The 19885-nt window shown below is 38.2% G+C and overlaps 1 protein-coding gene across 1 annotated transcript in view; it reads right to left on the reverse strand.

The window, feature by feature from the left end:
* The window catches only part of KCND2 (potassium voltage-gated channel subfamily D member 2), a 474303-nt gene that overhangs the window by 6756 nt on the left and 447662 nt on the right, over positions 1-19885 (reverse strand). The window contains exon 2 of the mRNA XM_060156003.1: positions 5505-5667. Coding sequence (XP_060011986.1) covers positions 5505-5667 — 163 coding nt within the window. The remainder of the gene's footprint in view (positions 1-5504; positions 5668-19885) is intronic.

Raw genomic sequence — 19885 nt, forward strand, 5'->3', positions numbered from 1 at the left:
TTTTCACTTATCCCAATCTGAGTAACTTAATGAAATGAAGACCCAGCAAACCAACAGCCAACTTCTTTTCATTTAAACTAATGTTCTTTTAAATTTAGTAACTAAGTTCCAGGAAGCTACTGCCTTTCTTTTTTTTCTTTCCTCCTCTCTTCCCTACCCCGCCCCTCCCCTCTCCTCTCTATTTCTTACCTGCCTCCCTCCTGCTCTCCTTCCTTCCTTCCTCTCTCCCTTCCTTCAGTCCTTCCTTTAAAGAAAACTATTCAGTTGTATCTGCATCCTCAAATATCAAATTGTTTTTGTAATTCTTTTGTTAAATTGGCCAGTGTAGACGCTGTACAACATGGGCTCTCTAAAAAAAAAAAAAATTACCACTACCGTAAATTTATCCACTTTGTCTACTGGTTGGACTTCTGATATTCTGTTCTACTTTAAAACTGCTGTTGTATATCTGCCCCAGACTGTCATGGTATGAGTCTGGTGTTCATTTCCTGGGAAGCACTATTTTGGTGACCATTCTGTTCGTGTGACACATATAACGAGTGTATGTAAGGAAGAAACTGGAGTGGCTTGGGTAAGAACTTACTTGTAATGACTCCGTCTTTTCCCTTTCTAAACAACCCTGAGGAAGACTATCTCAGTCTCTAGCCCTGGAATCTTCTTTTTAATAAAACAATTTTAATTATCTAGATTTTTTAAATGGAGAATGAATATATACATATGACAAAAATTTTGAGACTACAATAGTACATGAAAAACAAGTAAGTCTCTCTGGACTTACCTACTCCTGTTCTTCAGAGTCAACCACTGGCAATATTTCTAGAGAATCTTACCAGAAATATTCTAGACATATAAAAGCAAATATATATTCCTATGTATATACGCATACATTCTTACTCGGGAGACTATGCTGCACACTCTTCTGCACTCAGCTGTTTTCATTTAGTACAAGTGGGTCTCCTCCCATATCTACATAAAGCCACCTCATTTATTTACGGTTGTGTAATATGCCACTGTACGAATGAGAAGCATCATTTAGCTAGCAGGCCAACCACAATTAACTTTTAAGGCATTTTTTGCTAATACAAGAAATGTTGCCTGCTTGGAACATCATGATGAGCCGATCTGCAAGACAAATGTCTAGAAGCAGCATTATTCCTGGATCTAAGGGTGTGTGTGTTTGTTTTGTTTGATAGGTTTTACCAAACTTCCCTCCACAGTTGTACCAAGGTGCCCTTTTACCCACACCCACAGCATTTGACAGTAGCACCGAGATGTTGGAAGCTCGCAGAATAGCATTAAGATATCATCTGGCTTCAACCCCATCCCTTCTCTCTTCCTCTGTGAATTTCTTCTTCGTGTGTGCTGATTCCAGGTTAAAATAAAACTGTACATAGATCATAGTTATAAGTGATGGGAAAAATAGACAAGTTTCACTCTTGGTTGGCACGATAGTGTTTAGATGACTCAAAATACTGAGATAGTACTAGAGAATGAAGTTGGAAGGTAGAAAATGCTTAACTTCAAGCTGTATGGTGCAGCCAGGATTTCAGAACAGACTCAATAAAACAACGGGAAGTGACAAGCACATTTGGAAATGACTTAGAATTGACGTAATAATTCAGAAGTAAGTAATATAAATATACATTTGGTTTCCAGAAAGGGGTATGGTTGAAACTTCAGTCCTAAAGTCTCACTGGGCTCCTGGAACATTCAATGCTCCAGCAAATATATATTTGCCTTTTTTGGTTCCCTTCCTCCCTCAACCTTCCCCTCCTCTTTCTTTCTTTTTTTTTTTTGCAACCACTGCATGCAATTATATTGCCTATATCATAGTTACTAGTCTCACCTATGTCATTCTCCAAACATTTAGCCTCAGTATTAGGAAATATTACTTTCTTTCATAAATGAAACATGTACATTACCCAAAAATACTGTCCAACAAAGGAAAATGACATATTTTCCATAATGGAAAACCTACATATTATGGCAACCACTACCACAGAAGTAGTTCTAAGTTTAGGGAAAAAGAAACAGTTGTTTTAGAGACAGAGTAGCTATTTAGCTAAGTCACGTACTGTGTTAGAAAAAGAACCTCCCATCTCAGTTTCATCCACGGCTTTTCTTTCATTTTACTACAGTACTATACGACTTAATTGGTTTACTTGGTCTTGTGGCACAGCATGCCAAATGTCTGCTGAATGCTGGCCTTCAACCAGAATACCAGAAATAGTAGATTAAACAATGGAAATAAGTATAAGGCACTAAAATGCAAGACATGGTAATGCTCTCAAGATATATTAAGCTTTGGCTAAGAAGATAATACTCATAAAAAGATAAAAGTCAAAATAAAGTCAAACAGAATTGCCAAACAGAGAATAGAGATAGCAAGTGACGTAAGACTTGGGAGGAAGAGAGAAATGCCTATGAGTTGGTCTGTCAAGGGGAAGTTACATTGAGGATGCAGGACTCGGGACATAAGATTCAGAAATTTGAAGAGAGTAAGAAAAGAGACCGAATGTCTCCACATTCTGCCATTATATTCTGGTGTGTGTGTGTGTGTGTGTGTGTGTGTGAGTGTGTGTGTGTGTGTGTGTACATGAGGATTTTTCTTCAGATACTGAACACTTGCTATTTTAATTGAAAAGAGCAAATGCAGATATGCAAGACTATCTTATTTTAATTGTGTATAAGGTTTTGCTTGAGCTTGGTGCTGTCAATGGGACTAAACATAAACAATTCTGGTCTAAAAAAGCATTTTGTAACATTTATTATTCAGCTTGACTGACACTTTTACTGAATGGACATCTTGCTTGACTGAATCAGCTGGTTATTTTTGCATAACTCTGATATTTGTCAAATCACCCAGTTCCAGATAAATCGAAACTATCTTAGCCTAACGAATGTTTATGGTTTTTTAAAAAATTTCTTGGGAAGGAAAATAGAAAATATCCCTTGGTAAGTAACTTATTTATTTCCATATCCACCTTTCTTTCTTAGATGACTATGTTCAGTTTTTGGTCACAGACTATTTACTGGACATATCACATTAGGTTATTATATTTGACTTTCTATATACTAGTAGTCACAATATTAAAATTCATTGCATTATGGCAGAAACTTAGAATACAGGAGATACTTTAAAGATAAAAAATTCATAAATCATGCTTTTCAATTTAGTGTACTTTAAAATATCATATTTATTTATTTTTACATTCTAAATTTATTTAGATAAAAAAGCTTCTAAAACATTCTAAGATTTTCTATATTGATTTGCTTGTTTCAGATGACAAAATTTAAAAAAAGAACAGATACTTTGAAGACTGGTTTATTTGAAAATCAGATTTGTACTTTGAACAGTTTTCATGCAGGTAGCTCTTTTTTTTTTTTGGCATTGAGAAAATGAACGATAGGTGGCTATATTAAAGAAGTTGTTTCTAGACTGGAGATGGATGGATGCTGGAGAGCTATGCTTTTTGTAGGATTTCTGTTATTTTTAAACGATGCACTTGTGTGTACCCAGTAGAGAGACTGTAGTGTGTGGGCAGAGCCACAGCTGTGGTACATGACAAGCCCTGATGGAGGCCAACTGTGGCCAAAATTCCTCCATCTCTGCTTGTGAAAGTGTGCCCTGCCTGAGACTACAACTGCCCAGAGGGTGCCTTGTTTATTGGATTATCAGTTTTATTTATTACTATTCTCTATAATAATTCGTTAAAGGCTTGATACTTGTCCAAAAATGGGGGATTCCATAAAGCAAGAAACTACAAGGCTAAAAGAGTGATTCTTTGCTAAAGGAAGCAGACCTCTGACAATGGATGTCAACAAATTCTCTGGACAACATGCTGTGTGACCACGTTGATTAACCGGAATTTCCCAAAGAGTTACTTTACGAGGTTTTATATTTTATACTATATGAAGTATAAAGTATACTTTTTGCTTTACTAAAGAGATCAACATTGTTCGAAAGCACGTTTAAAATCCTGTTCTAGAACTACCTACAAAGCCAGTTATGAACTGCACCAAAATCTCTCATGATATTTTAGAGTTATAGCCAATACTGTACATCCACTTTAGTCATGGTTATGAATGCTTTTTTTGATATTAAAAAAATAAATCTATTCTTAAAGGACATGATACAGTATCCATGAAGAATCCTGGAAATCTAGCACCATAGCCTTAAGGAAACTGTAAAAGAGATTTCCATAATTATTTTTAAGTAACAAGGGCCCTGACTCTCAAGGTGATTATTTTGACAAAGAATGGGGAGGGGAAGTGTACTAACATTTAGTCAGTTTTTCTTTTTTTTAACATCTTTATTGGAGTATAATTGCTTTACAATGGTGTGTTCGTTTCTGCTGTATAACAAAGTGAATCAGCTATACATGTACATATATCCCCATATCCCCTCCCTCTTGTAGTCAGTTTTTCTGAGAGGCATCTATCTTAGTGTATGAACCTGGAAGCCAGATCCCTTGGACCGAGTGAGAGTTCTCCAATTTTTTAGGTATGCAACCTTAGAATTTCTCAAATCCTGGGTAGTTTAGAATTCTCATCTACGAAATAGGAATAATAATGGTAACTAACTTCTAGACTTGTTGAGAAGATTATATAAATTATTTAAAAAAAAACATCAAACCAATACCTGGCACATAGGAAGCCACCAGTAAATGTTAAATCTTGTTAATAATATGATATGCTTATATACATTTATATACATTTACATATAATCTTAATCTTATTGTGATGTAGGTATTGTTTTCCTGCTTTCACAAAGGAGTATGCAACCTGTTTACTCCGAGATCAGTTCATTGATGTGAAGTTCAGAGAAACAGTAAACTGCTGGGCCAAAAATAAAACTCAGCTACTAATGATCAAATTTCTCCTACTTCCTGTGTCAACTATGTTGGACATCCGAGACCTATTTCGGTGCCCTTTAATAGCCCCTGTCTACTGGAAGCAGCTTGATCCCTGATGGACAGAGACTAGATGAATCAGATCAAGAAATCTGATTCTCATAAAATTTGCCAAGAATCTATCTTTGGTTTTACTACTATCATTAGTGCTGTTCACCAAATATTTCTTTCCTTTTGCCTCTGGTTGCACAGGAGGATTGTCTTTCCCTGCCTGTTTTGAAGTTACACACGGCTATGTGACTTACTTTGGTTAAGGCAGTAGAGATGGAAGTGATTTGGCCCACTTCCAGGAGGAGGTTTGAGGAGTCAGTGTGGTGTCCTTTCACACCCTGCTTGAATGACTAGAGATGCACATTGTCAAGATGGAGTTCCTATCACCAGACCAATCTGTAGCATGATGAAGAAATACTCCTTGTTGCTTTAAGCCACTAAGATATGAAGGTTCTTTTTTACTATAGTATGATTTAGCTTGTGCTGACTGATGCAACTATCGACCAAATCCAGAACACTGAATAGCCAGTAGGGGATTTTAAAGCTTACTAAACAAAATGGGAGACACTAAATCGTGGTTGCACAGAACTGAATACACACCTTTTGTGCTCTCCGTTTGTCTGCTCGTTGATTTTGGTGGTAGATTCGACTGAAGTTGGATACAATCACTGGGACAGGCAGAGCAATGACCAAGACCCCGCTCAGCGAACAGATGGATCCGAAAATCTTCCCTGCTATGGTTTTTGGTACCATGTCACCATACCTTGGGTTAGAGAAAAAAATATATTAAGTCATAGAAAGTTATTTCTATCTGCTACAAATAGTTTTCAGCTTTAACTCAAATGATTTTTTGGACCAATGTATCTCTACTTCATGGCTAAAATATACGTGGCTTAAGACTTCAATAAACTAGACATTAGGAATATCTGAGTATAAAAATTACCTTTCAACTTTGCAGAAACTGACTCTAACATTTACAAATTGCTTTGACTGGAAAATATTTTAAGCCAGATGATGTAATGAGAACTGTTTAATTTGTCCTTTATATCACATGGCACTTTTCTTTACATTTACTTATAGTCAACATTTCCATGCTGAATGTTATAGTCTAGATAACACTCTTTTCCACTTAATTTTTTTCAACATTGGACTGGTTATGAAATTTAAATAGAAAAAGTGGTACATCACATTCCTGTCATCAGATATAATATCTTAAAAAAGTGAACTTTCCAAGGTCCCATTAACCTTCACTTGTGAAATCCAATGGCCATTTTGCCATGATGATCTTACTCAATCTCTTATTTGTATTTGATTGGTTTTCTCTCTCCTTAAAATACTTTCTGTTGGCTTCAACGTTAGCAAATTTCCTTAGTGGCCTTCTACCTCATTGGTTGCTTCTTCTCCATCTTCTTTTCTGGCTCCTTTCCCTTATCTGATTTCTAAATTTTGGAGTAATTTAGGTCTCAGCCTCTTATCTTCTCCGTATAAACCCTCTCCCTATGTGATTTTATCCAGTCCCATAGCTTAGAACTATCTATATGCTGTGGATACACTAATTTACATCGACACCCTGATGTCTATCTTGAAAATCAGACAGTGGGTTCTGCTCTGATTATTCCTGCCGCTAGATGTTTAAGAACCAATTAAGACTTAAATTAGCCAAAAAAGGAACTCTTATTTCCCTAGCTTCCTCCAGCCCCCTCAAATCTGTTCCTCTCATCGTCTACCACCTCTAATTAAACGGAACCACAAACCACCCAGTTGCTCATATATCAACACAGAAAGAGCCACCCATCTTTCGTTCCTGCATCTCATTTCTCAGCTAGTCTTGCTGCCTCTGACCAAACCAAACTATATTCCATCCGGGTTTCTTTCCTCAACCTCCATTTTACAATAATCTAAGCCATCATCATCGCTTCCCAGAGCCATGGATATTGCTTCTTACTTGAACTTTCGTTTCTACATTTACCTCGTTAGAATTCATACCAATATAACAGACAGAGTTATAGTTTTTAAAATGGAGATTGGGCTCTTGCTACTTTGCTTAAACCTTCTAATAAACCTGAAACTAAAATAAATCCAAACTCCTCACTCTTGTCTCCACCGGCTTACATCCTTTAGTCTCTGGCTATATTTCACGCCATCTTCCACCAGGCTCCCCATCCTCTGGCCACACTGGCCATCTGAATTTCTATCACATGTGCAGCCCCTAGATCATCATTATTCAGGTTGAGACTTCATTGTCTCCATTCCAGAAGGTATTTTCTGGCCATCTTCCCCTTAGTGGTATTTTTTTCCTCCAGTCTTTCTCTATAACACCTTCCCATTTGACTATCTTCACGGTACTTATTAACACATGAAACTTCCTAATTTGTTCATGTGTTTATTCTTTAGCTCCCCACATGCCCTGCTGACATGAGAATATAACCTTGATAGAGCTGGAGCTGTTCTATTTTGTATCTCACTAGCACAAAGCAGGTTCTTAATAAATATTAGTTAAATGAATATATTTTCTCTACCTTATTGATATAGAGTTCTTCTAAGAGTTCATTCCTGGAGAGGGGGTCAAGGAGGAGGTCTTTTTTTATTGAAATATAAGTGACATATAACATTATATTAGTTTCAGGTGGACAACATATCGATTTGATATATGCATTTTTAATTGAGATATAAGTGACATATAACATTCTATTAGTTTCAAGAAAGAGATCTTCTGATCATAGTATTGCAGAAGTTGCCCAGCTGCACCTCTGGAGCTCCAGCTACTCCCTGCTTGCTTCAGGGCTCCAGGGTGCTCAGCGCACTGAGAGTTTAGTCCTTAGAAACAGGGCACAGATACTGGAATCCAGACTTAGGGAGTTTGACAGTACCTGGGGATACACTGTATCTTGAAGGGTGATCTAGGAAACGATCATTCTAATTAACATTGTTTTTTGTGGGAACACATTTATGTGTCAATATGGAGATGGAAGTTGCAGAAGAATTGGCCCAGGAAAGGCTGCTGAGAGTGACAGCAGGTTGTACTGACTAGCACTTCATTCTGTGACCCCGTTCCAGGCTCTAGTCCTCTGCTTTGAAGGCTCAGTGACTCATTCTTGTCAGTGTTTGATCAGCAGTTGAGCTAATTCACTGTAACTAAAATTCCCACACGGTTCTGGCATCAGAACGACAGTATTAATTTACAGTAAAAGAAAAAAAACAACCCAAGAACTGGAATGCTGCATCCACATGAAACAGGGTCTCTTTCCATAGTCCATCGGGGAAGCTAAATCATAATCTGAAGATTATGTGAGTGAGGAAACAGTCAAAACTAAAGGAAATTACAAGGTGAGCGTAAAAGGCTTGAGGTCCTTCTTACCATAAGGATAGGCCAGTGGAAGACCAACTTTTTATACAATGCTGCGCACATGAGCCAATTACCATGTTCACCACAGTTCATGAGTGCCCGGTGATAATTTATAAATATCTTCTTTCCTTTTGCACTGACTATGCATGAGCTCTGAAGAAATCTATAACACACATACTCCCCATATGTACATGCAGACTTAAAAACAGCTTTTCAAAAACGAGATTTGATTTTAATGTTTAACAGTTAGGATCTACAAAGTGTCTCTCAAAAAGGAAAGTAAATAAAACTCAACTATTTGTTATAGCCAGAGAAGATAAGCATTAAGTCCATGTATCGATAATTAAAGTAAACCTTTTAAAATAAATAGCTAAATGAATCCATCATATAGTTTTTCCTGCCTCTTTCTAAGAGATTTTTTAAAATTACTATTTATTAACTACCTTTTGTATTTTAGGCTCACTATGTCATCCAGTGGGCAAGGTCAGCATACTTGTGATTATTAGAAAAAATTAAGGGCTAAACCGAACCCAAAGTTCAGTAAGACTTTAAGAAGAGAGATTGGTAAACTCAGATGGCAGGTGATGGTGGTGATAGGGAGGGGGGTAATCATGCCCTTAGAAAGGCCATGCCTAAAAGAAGAAGGGAGAAAATAGATTCTGAGGGATTCATTCAGTCAAAGGGATTCTGGGCTACTGATAAAGCAAGTTTCCCTGAGAAAGCAATTTTTGATGAGGTGCCTGGAATTCAACTAGAAAAATAATCACTGTAAATCCTTTTTGAATATAAACAGAGATTATAATTTGAATAAAGCCGAAACTGAACTCATTACTCAGAGGGGGGAAAATGGGTAAAATGAAATATCTCGTTCGTGTTGTAACAAAAGGGGAGAAAGTAAGGATATAAACCAGCTTGCTGAAAGGCAGCAAATTCCCATCTAGAAGGATCCATAAGGGGAAAGAGATAACAGATACAAAAGGGGTGGTTTAATGTCATATAGCCATGCTAATCTGCATCAAGTACAGTTATATCTGTTATTTACCTTTGTCATGTTTGTTTTGTAATCCAGATTTCCTTCACAATCAAGAAAGTGAACATTTGAGATGACTGACCAGTACCGCAATGATTACGGTGGGAAGAGGCAGTGAGAGTACAGTGCTCATTGGTGGGAATATCTCTCATCTTTCTACTCTTGGGTGGAAAGACAGATCTTTCACACATTACAGGAAATTAGGATGGTAGCCAAAGCTGAGGGAGATGGTGAAAGTACAAGGGAGAGGAACCAGCAGGATATTAAGGTAGCCCAGGCTGCCCTGTGATCACTCATGCAAGGACAGCCCAAGGCTTGGGTGATTGCAAAGGAGCACTTGCTGCCCCCTTCCATACACCCCTTGGTACTGAATCTACTACCCTCTCTGCTCTTCTCCTTGGCCCCCTGTCCTTATTAAGATTAAACTGCTGTTGATATTTGTAATATTTGAAGCACATTTCATTCATTTGACTCTGTTGGAGAATCATGGAAAATGCGCCGTGTGATTTGTATCTGTTCTTACGTTGTCCATTTGGTCTCTCTTCTCACTTGGGAATGACCTTGAGAATCGAAATGGGTAATTTTTACCTGCAAACTTGTAACTGAGCACAGAATCTGCTAGGGATGGGAAATAGCTCTCTGGCAAACCAGGTGCTTTCCTTTGTTCAACAAAGGATCTTTTGACTAGTATTCAAACTCCAACTCATAGTAAGAAGCAGAATAGCCTTACAGACCTCAGGAATCATATCTCTGAAATTCAGTGGAGGAAAGGCGTAGCATAGAAAACTTCATAATGCGAAGTGACACTTATCGTGGCCAAATGATCACTTTAAAGTTTACGTATTGCCTACAGTACTGCCATCTTTTAATGATTATTCTTATCCTAGGCAACTCGTTTGCCGGTTGGTATTTTATTTTTTATTTATCATATAAAAACACACCTCACTTCTCCCAACTCCTTATTCTTAAATTTATGCTAAGCCCAGCAGTATTATATATTCTATTCTTGTTTTCTTCAGAATTTAATATTATGCCTCAAGTCTTCAAAAATCCATTTTCCAAAAAGAGTTACACTAGAAAGTTACGTAGATGTGGTTTTGTTTCCACAGAGACATCTTTTTCTATATTTAAATGAAACTGATTCAAAGAGTATGAGGGGCCTCTAAAAGTCAAATAAGATAAATCCTGAATTCTTAAAATTTAGAAGAAAACAGTAGAGAGGATAGCATGATATAAAAGAAAAACTACCAATTAGTTTTACGTAATGAAAAATGAGTAGACTTGAGCTTTGTTAATGGAAGGGAAGCTTTCCCCATACTTCTACTTTCCTCTGCTTCTTCTAACTTTTCCTTCTTTCTCCCACATTCACCATATAGAGTCACTCCAGTTTCTTTCTGCTCCTTTTTCACCCTGAACATCTGCCAAACTTTATGTTTATTGCTCCCTTTCCTCCTTACATCAGTTAAAAGGTACAATATGGAGGTGTCATTCACATAAAAATGTTAATTCTAAACGTGTACTTACTGCCCCAAAATACTTGGTTAAAATTACATATTTTGCCATATGTTAAAGATCATATTGAGTGGAGGACCAATTTCTCAAGAAGAGTGTCAATTGTTGATTCTAGAAGATTTTAATCTCTAATATTATCCAAAAGTTTCATGCTAAGTACTTGAATTCTGGCATGCATTCAATGCCCAAAAGTGGTAAATCTGGTTAATTCAGACAATCAGATAGAATGAATATATCATCTATCTATCAATCTAACTATCCATCTTCCCAATTTATCAAGTAATACTGAAATAGGATAGAAAGTCTAAATAATTTTTAAGCATAATACGGTGTAAACCAAATTTTACTAATATCTACTCAAATTTTCCATTTTTGGCATGTCTCCAGAAATCATATGGCTAAAAACATTTAGATCTCCAATGGAGAACAATTTCCTTGACTGTTTTAACACAGTGTGAACACAATACTTCTAGCTTCTTAGTCCTATTCACACAGTTCTATTTTTTCTTCTCTTTTTATTTGAAGAGTATAAACGTAGGCTCATTGGATAAAGGAGAAATGTTATATAAGGCAAACCTCCCCAGCTAAGGCATGACTTTCCATCTGTGAAACTATTTCCCATGGATACCAAGAAAGAAAACAAAACCCAGGAATTTTATGAATAATTATAAAGGTAGAAAAGATCTTCGTATAACAGGAAGGAAATGCTGATTTGAAAATAAACCTTGAGGCTTACTGTAATTCAATCTCTTGCTCTCCCTTTTTCTTTTTTACAATGAAAAAGTCTTAAATTGCTAGGTATAAGGGACAGAGTGAATGGATTCTGTGCAGTTGCACTGAAGTCCAGGACATCCTGTATGTTGTATCCAGCAGGTGCTAGTTCAATAAATACTATATTTCGGCTACTACATTAGTATTAAAAAAAACCCAGCAACTTTGTATGGAACATAAATCAGGATTTGGGGGTAGAAGTATTTGAAAACTAGGTATCTGCTACGATTATGATATGTTTACATGCTCCCTCAACCCCATACACAATTCATAAGTTGAAATCCTGATGCCCCCTGTGATGATGTTAGGAGGCGGTGGGGTCCGGGGGGTGGCCTTTGGGAGATGATTAGGTCATGAGGGTGGAGCAATCGTGAACGGGCTTCATGCTTTTGTAAAAAGAGACCCAACAAAGCTCCCTAGCCCCTTCTGGCATGTGAAGGCACACAGAGAAGGGCCGTCTGTGAACCAGGCAATGGGCCTCACCCGCCACCACACAGCATCTGCTGGCGCCATAACCTTGGACTTCTCGGCCTCCAGGACTCTGAGAAATACATTTTTGTTGCTTATAAACTACCTAATCTGTGAAATTTTGTTATAACAGTCCAAATGGACTAAGACATCTAATTAAATAATTAGATAAAAGTAAGCGATATGTATAATAACATCCTGGTAAAAGCACTTAGCTGATTGTGTGTTTGTGTGTGTGTGTGTGTGTGTGTATTTTAATTACTGATTTTGCGTTTGAATCTTTCTCCTAGACCTGACTGCTAGTCAGAGAAGTCTGAGAAATAATTTCTTCTGACGTGGAAGCTGGAACACTTCTCAACTAATAATTCTACCCCTTAGGGTCTCAGTAGCTATGTTATTCATGAATTTTTCTGCCGTCAACTTAGTATTCTAGAAGGATCACAGTTTGATGGATAATTTTTACAGTAGCTGCAATGTGCGCAAATAGCAAACAGCTTTTATAAAAGTGTTGCTATATGACACCTGCTTATGGTACAGAACTTGTTTGCCAGAGGGGCCCTGGTATTACTTTGACACGGTAAAATCAATGTTTGCCTAAAAAGCTGCCTTGATTTTGTTTCCACCTCTTTTCCTGCAGGATCAGTCACTATACTATCCTAGCTGTGTGGAAAATTTGACCATTGTTTTTGATTATCTAACATCTATAGTTATTTAGAGTATTCTCTGTCTTCTCCTGTTTCTTTAAATGTAAACCAAATTTTGAGTTTTTTTTTTTTTTTTTTTTTTTGATGGTACGCGGGCCTCTCACTGTTGTGGCCTCTCCCGTTGCGGAGCACAGGCTCCGGACGCTCAGGCTCAGCGGCCATGGCTCACGGGCCCAGCCGCTCTGCGGCACGTGGGATCCTCCCGGACCGGGGCACGAACCCGTGTCCCCTGCATCAGCAGGCAGACTCTCAACCACTGCGCCACAAGGGAAGTCCCTTGAACTAATTTTTTTAAGTGTACTTTTTGTTTTTACTTATTCCACTGTTCACAACATTAATAATCTTAGCATCTACTAAATGAAAGGGGCAGCTAGAGTAAGCCCTTATTCCCATAATTAGAGGTTCCTAGCCAGGAGTCCATGGATTCTTAAGGAATTCATGAGTAAAATCCAGGTGGGTCAGGGAACTCTATGATAGTTTCTGTCTTCACAGGCATTTTCCTGAAGGTTGTCGGACCTTTTATAAAGTTATTGAAAGTGTAATAGTCAAAATAATGTTTAAAATGTATAGTTTGAATATTTAAGGACATATCACTTTGTCAGTATAAACAGTTTGAACACACTGCACAAAGGAAACGCTGTGAAAATCCCAGCATTATTTTACAACTGCAGAAATACCAAATGCCCACTAGGGGGCATAAAAACCTAAACGAAAGTTTGGAAATCAGCATCTCTTGGTTTTCACAAGCTGAGGGAGAGAGAGAGAGAACTATTTCCAGAAAATTGCCTGTACTGATGCCTTATCTTTGCCTACACACATTCAATATTTAGGCTATATTTTGGGCATCTTATTCCTCTGGAAAGCTGAACAGGACAAAACCTCACCAATGTCATAGATTATCTATGTTTAGGGTGTTTCCAAAAAGAGGGAACAGAATTCTGACAGCATTTTCTATTTCTTGTAGAAAGATACGTACATTTCTGTAATGTGAAATATCACTGAAGCATTATTTTCAGTAAGGAGCCCTTTAACCGAGGCTTTTAGTGTAAAAAATTAGGGGGAATTAAAGGATCGGGTTTGTGTACAGAAAAGGGGAAAACTGAGGAAAGGACAGATTCTTTCGGCACATTTACTCCCATTTGTACACTAAGCTCTCAACACAAGATTTCAGGGGCTCACTAACTGTTCCTGCAGCTTGTGCCCTTTTCAAACGCAAATTCTTTTCTGTCTTCTATTTTTTCTCTTGATTTTAGCCTATTAAATGATCAAATGAGACTTTAAAGGCTGCAAATAAACCATACGACCCTGACCCAATATCCTAATAAAACATTTTTTACCCAAATAAATATCATCAGTAAAAGCCTTTATAGTCTTCTTTAAAGAATGCTTTGTTGTTTTCAAAGTATTCTTGTCAGAGCCCCCATTCTCCCATTTACTTTATTCTTAGTTTTTAAAAAAGTTATGAAAATATATGTACAATTGATTATTGTGAGGCATGCATATTAAAAACAAAACAACCCTGGAGCTGGCTTTCCCAGCTGTGGGACCACCGGAAATACTTTCCCTTGCTCTTGGATCCTAGTCTTTGTTGCCTGAAGCTATCCTTTCACCCTCACATATCTTAAGAGTCTGATCATGTCATTCTCTTGCATGAAAGCCTTCATTGTCTCTCCATCACCTGCAGGAAAAAGCGCCAGCTTCTTAGCATGATTCACACAGCTCTTCATGACTTGGCCCCCAGCTTCCACTGCTCACCCCCATACCCCTCATGCTCTAACTGGAGCAAATAACTTTCTATTACTGAAATGTACTACATCCCTCCATTCCTCTATGTCTTTGTATACACTTTCGTTCTAGAATACTCTCCTTTGCATAAATCGTTTGGGTGAACTAATTTACTGTGACAAAGATCAGGCATCAGTTCTTTTTTTTTTTTTTTTAAAGGCATTGGTTCTTACTTGAAGAACTTCTTGACAATTTTCTCTCTGTCCAGTAAGAGTAAAGCCTCCTTCTTCAATGCCTCCCGTGCTGCTTGCAACTAATAGAGCACAATTAGTTTTCTTACAGGTCTTTTTTTTTTTTTTTTTTTTTTTGCAGTACGCGGGCCTCTCACTGTTGTGGCCTCTCCGGTTGTGGAGCACAGGCTCTGGACGCGCAGGCTCAGCGGCCATGGCTCACGGGCCCAGCCGCTCCGCGGCATGTGGGATCTTCCCGGACCGGGGCACGAACCCGTGTCCCCTGCATCGGCAGGCGGACTCTCAACCACTGCGCCACCAGGGAAGCCCTTACAGGTCTTTTTTCTCCCACTAAACCAGGAGGTCCAGGAGGTCAAGGATCACGTCACCATTATAAACCCAAGTCTAGCACACACCTTGTCCAAGTGCTGAGCAAATAGTTGAAACTCAATAAATGTTTACTGCTTAAATAAATCCTGCAGGGAGAGGTTTGATGGTAAACAATAAATATGGGAGGGAGTGAAGGAGAGTACACATTTCCTGCTCTTTTTCTCTTGATCAGATTTCCTTTTCTTCTCCACACCCAGCACCATCTCATCTCCTCAATTTGTCTAAATTCCTCTTCGGATACTTAGATGATATGCCCAGAATAACCCAGTTCTACACTGTCAATTAACCTTACTTTTTATACCCAGAGAAATTATTTTTAACCTACATGATTTAAAATGAACAGAGAAGCCAAGAGACCTGACACTTTTCAGTTCCAACCGGCTTTCCATTGTCACATGCTTAACCAACATGTATCCGGCCGGAATTTCAAAATACAAATCCCTTCAAATTTGACAGGTTTCTCAATCCTCAAGTGCCCAACAATTTGAACACATATGACTCATGCTTCTCTGAATCTCACATATCATCCTGGGAAATGGCTAAGTCCTTCCACATCTCTCTAGTCTTCTCGAGGATGCTGCTAATATTAGATAGTGAGCATCAGCAATTCTCTGAAAATGTCATTGTTTGGTACCCATTTTTTTTAACAAAGTCCTTTCTGGTTATGCCCTGGGAGTACATTGGAGGAGATATGCTTATCTTCCACCAGAAGAAAGTTAATCCGTCTAGCAAGTCAAGGTCCCTGCAAATACCTGGTCATCTTGGCTCTGGGCTGATGGTACCAATTTCCATATTCTTGTGTGTTCAGGTTTTGCATCCCAAGGGGTTTCATCTTCAACGGTCAGAGCTGCTCTCACACTGGGAGCTTTCTTCAGTTACCTGCTGCAGCTGTCTTTTGAAAGGTAACTCTGTGGGAGGAAGCTCCCCACTGTTCCTGGTTCTAAGTCACTGCTGCTGCACTGCGGGCTGCCACCCAGGGAGCCAAATCCCAGTGCCATTTTGACAGTTCTGCTCGTAAGTCTGTTTTCTTATAACCAGCCACTGATCTCCTCTGCTAACACCACCAAAATTATTCATTGTTTACAATGCATTCAGACTCTGAAGTGCCTTTACCACCTGGAAGAAGGAGGAGTTGGTCCCCAGGATTTTGCCTGCAGCACCAGTCTTAGAGGAGAATTCAGTTGGGCTAAATAAAAGCATGAAGTGGAGATGTTTATCATGAAAGTTTTAATATTTTTTTCCACCTGAGTTTAAAAACCTGTTAGCTGTTATAGGCCTCATGAGACCTTTAAGATGTCTTCAAGTATTTACCTATTTTATTTTGAACTGTATTTTAAAAAATACTTACGGATTATCCAGTAATGACCTAACACATCTCGTTTCTAATTCCACCCAGGAAGGCTTGATAATTTTGCCTCCTATTACCTACTCTTTAAATTTTACAAAAAGGAACGCACGCAATTCTAATTGTACTGGAGATAAGACTTGCTTGTCTTGCAGGCAATTAGGTTCTGATTTGGCAGCAGCAGTGTCTGAGGGAAAAGGTGGCGCAGCAAACACAAGTTGTGTCATTTCTGTAGATCTAGAGGCTGTGAAGTCCAAGGTCAAGATGCTGACACATTTAGTGTCTGGTGAGAACCCACCTCCTAGTTCACTGATGGCTGTCCTTTTGCATGTCCTCACATGGCAGCAGGAGGGAGGGAGCTATTTGGGGCCACTAATCCTACGCATGAGGGCTCCACCCTCATGACCTAATCACCTCCCAAAGGCCCCACCTCCAAATACCACCACAGTGAGTGTTAGGATTTAACATATGAATTTGGGGGGGGGCACATTCTGTCTATAGCGTGATCTAGTGGCAGTTCCATGAATGGCCTGGCACCCCTCACTCAGCTGACCATCCTGGGCAGGTGCTGGGCTCCTCGTGTCTTGTAGTGAAGGTGAGAATCCAGTTTGGAGCTCACTAGCACCGAACACTTTCTCACGAGGCATACAGCCAGGTCAGATGTCTGCCTTGTAACCTCCCTATCTATGCATCATTCTGCCCAGTCACTGACCAGGAAAGTCACTTCTTTCCTGTTAAAAATTCCAAAATTCTTTAAGCAAAAATAATTTAATATGATTATGCCTCATGCAAATAGTCACAGCTGTTTAAATATAATAGGAAGTGAGATTGGAGAAGCTGTGATTTAACCTCCCAAGACAGCCAGGCATTTCCACTAAAATTCTGGTCTTCAATTTAACCTAGAAAGTTTCTATATCCTTAAACAAACTTTGTTTTTGATGAGAATCCAAGGGCCTATATTTACATTAAAGATGCTTTTGGAGAACAATTCTATTCTGTTCAGTGTGAGATAAAGTTATTTTCTAAAATTGAATGAAGATACTATATTCATTTTGTGTTTAGATTCTTTCACCTCTTCTTAGGAGATTAAAGCATTGATTGAATGATCATTTTTTTCTATTACCTATGTAAGTTAAGGCATATCCTGAAAAAACATAAATGAAGAGGGTCTTAAATAAATACATGTCTCTACCTCTATAGTCCTAACTGGTCAGATTCCTATATGAAAATTCTCCTGTGATAGGATCTAGCTTCAAAAATTTACAATGAAACAAAAAGGTGCACCCGTTAAAACATAAACCAACTAAAAAGAAACTTCTATAAAACATTATTTTCCTGAAGTTTTATTTTAAGGAAAAAGAGGAAACAAATTATGTAAAAATAAGTTGAAACTAGAAATTAAAATTTAAAAAAATTCCAGAATATATCTCACATTCCAAGCACACTAATACTTTCTTACATCTTTTTGTATGTTCCTATTTACTTAATTTTTCTGGAAATGAGGTTAGATTATAGGCACAATACCTTACTTTTAAAATAGTATTGTTTGTATTCAAGGTCTAAGCAGGAAAACGGAAAGGACCTCAAGTATTTACAACAGAATGGACTTAATGAAGGGAATTCTTTTTGGGGGTGGGGGGGGCGAGGCGGAGGTGGATTTGCTGAGACAGGACTGGAGTCTAACCCAGGGGGTCACAGCAGCCAGAAGGCATTCCACCATGAGGTTACAGGGGCAAAGGAGGAGGAAGCTTGCTGAGCTCAAGGGCAGAGAGCCTGATGGAAGCTGGGTCCTTACCAGGCCTTTGAGAAGGAAGAAGAGCCACTGAAAAGGGTTAACTGCTGCCTTAGAAGATGCAGAGAAGGAAACCTGGTTCCTCCTCCATCCCCTTCCAATCTCCCTTTGGCCTGCCTGGCAAAAAATCAGCTCACAAGCCAGTCTGGGAAATGCAGACCACTAGGGTGTAGCTAGTAAAAGGCATGATCCAACTGGAACCCAGGGCTTTTTCCCCCCAAAGCAGGTCTCTGCCCACTTCACCACAGCTCACTGCTAAGGTCCGTTCTGATTCCAAGATGTTATGACCCAGACGCAGAGCTGTTATTTGGTTGATTGACTCCAGAGCTCCCCTAAAAAGCAGCAAATTACATTTTATCAGAATTAGAATCCTGGTAGTGAGACTGATAGGAACTCTCTGGGTAGCAGTGCCATGTGTCATGCCATCTTATTTTTGGAAACATCACAAGCACATCAGGCTTCCTACCCTAAGGACTAAGGGACAGCTGGACCTTCTTCTAGGGCAGGCTTGAGGTATTTCAGTTTCTATCAAATATGTGTGTTTCAATCCATCGTAAATTGAGAATAAGCTGAAGAACCAAAATATCTGTTTTGACGGAGTGAGAAAAAAAATGCCAAACATAAAGCAATCTTATAAAGATGTCCAATTAGATCAGATGATTGGAAAATGTTCTACTTGTATGAAATTGGGCACAATGTGTAATAAAAGCTGGTCCCTTGTGGCTTCCAAGTCTTGTGGTAAGTGCTGACAAGAGGCTCTTAATTAGAATAAATCATTTCAGAGTTTGTATCCTTCAACAGATCATTGAGAATGCCATTAGTAATAAATTAAAGCATATCTGAAGGGCAGGTGAATAGATGTGAAACCAAATTACTTTCCAAAATGAATAGAGTTCCACAATTAGTTTAGTTGCTTGTCAGCCTCTTCGTTGCAGAGGTATCTGCTTTGGTTGTTGTTATTTTTGTTGTTGTTTTTTATTCTAGTAATGAAAGTCTATAGCTAAACATGTCAGATCCTAGCTGTTAGTTATAAATTTAAGTACAGAAAATATATTCTTATGTTTAACGGAAAATATAAGATTGTGGATGAGGGTTTTGGCAATAAAATAATAAACGATGTCTGCTTTAAATTAAAAAGTACATAGTGGTCCCCTTATAGATGTCAATAATATGGAAAGCTGGAATACTCTTAAAATTTGACAACTTGATGTTTCTACCACTAATGAGAGTTTATAATAACTGTTTATTTACGGCTGTAGAGTAAAGCCTTTACAACACAGGGCCTTAACCTCTAAAAGCAGTCACTATGTGATCAATGGTGCTTGATTTTTCACTCTGAGAAAATGAGGCTGAAACCTGAAACGGCAGAAGTAACATTTCTTGAAATATTCCTTGAGACATTTGCTTGTGGTTTTATACATACAAATAAAATTGTCTGCTTGGATAAAAGCACCTGAAGTGCTTTTTACTTAAAGTAGTGAACTTCCACATATAAAAAAGAAAAAATAAGTTAAAGTAAATGAAAAAAGCTAAAAGCAAATATTCCTCTTAAATACATTTTCTTCCTTTCTTTTCTCTCTCCCTTTCTTACTCAAAAATTTATCTAGTTCCTATAGTGAGTGAGGTACTTCGATACTGATAATAAATTCAACACATGGTTTTTTTTTT

This window comes from Lagenorhynchus albirostris, chromosome 8 (genome assembly GCF_949774975.1).
Source record: "Lagenorhynchus albirostris chromosome 8, mLagAlb1.1, whole genome shotgun sequence".
NCBI lineage: Eukaryota > Metazoa > Chordata > Mammalia > Artiodactyla > Delphinidae > Lagenorhynchus > Lagenorhynchus albirostris.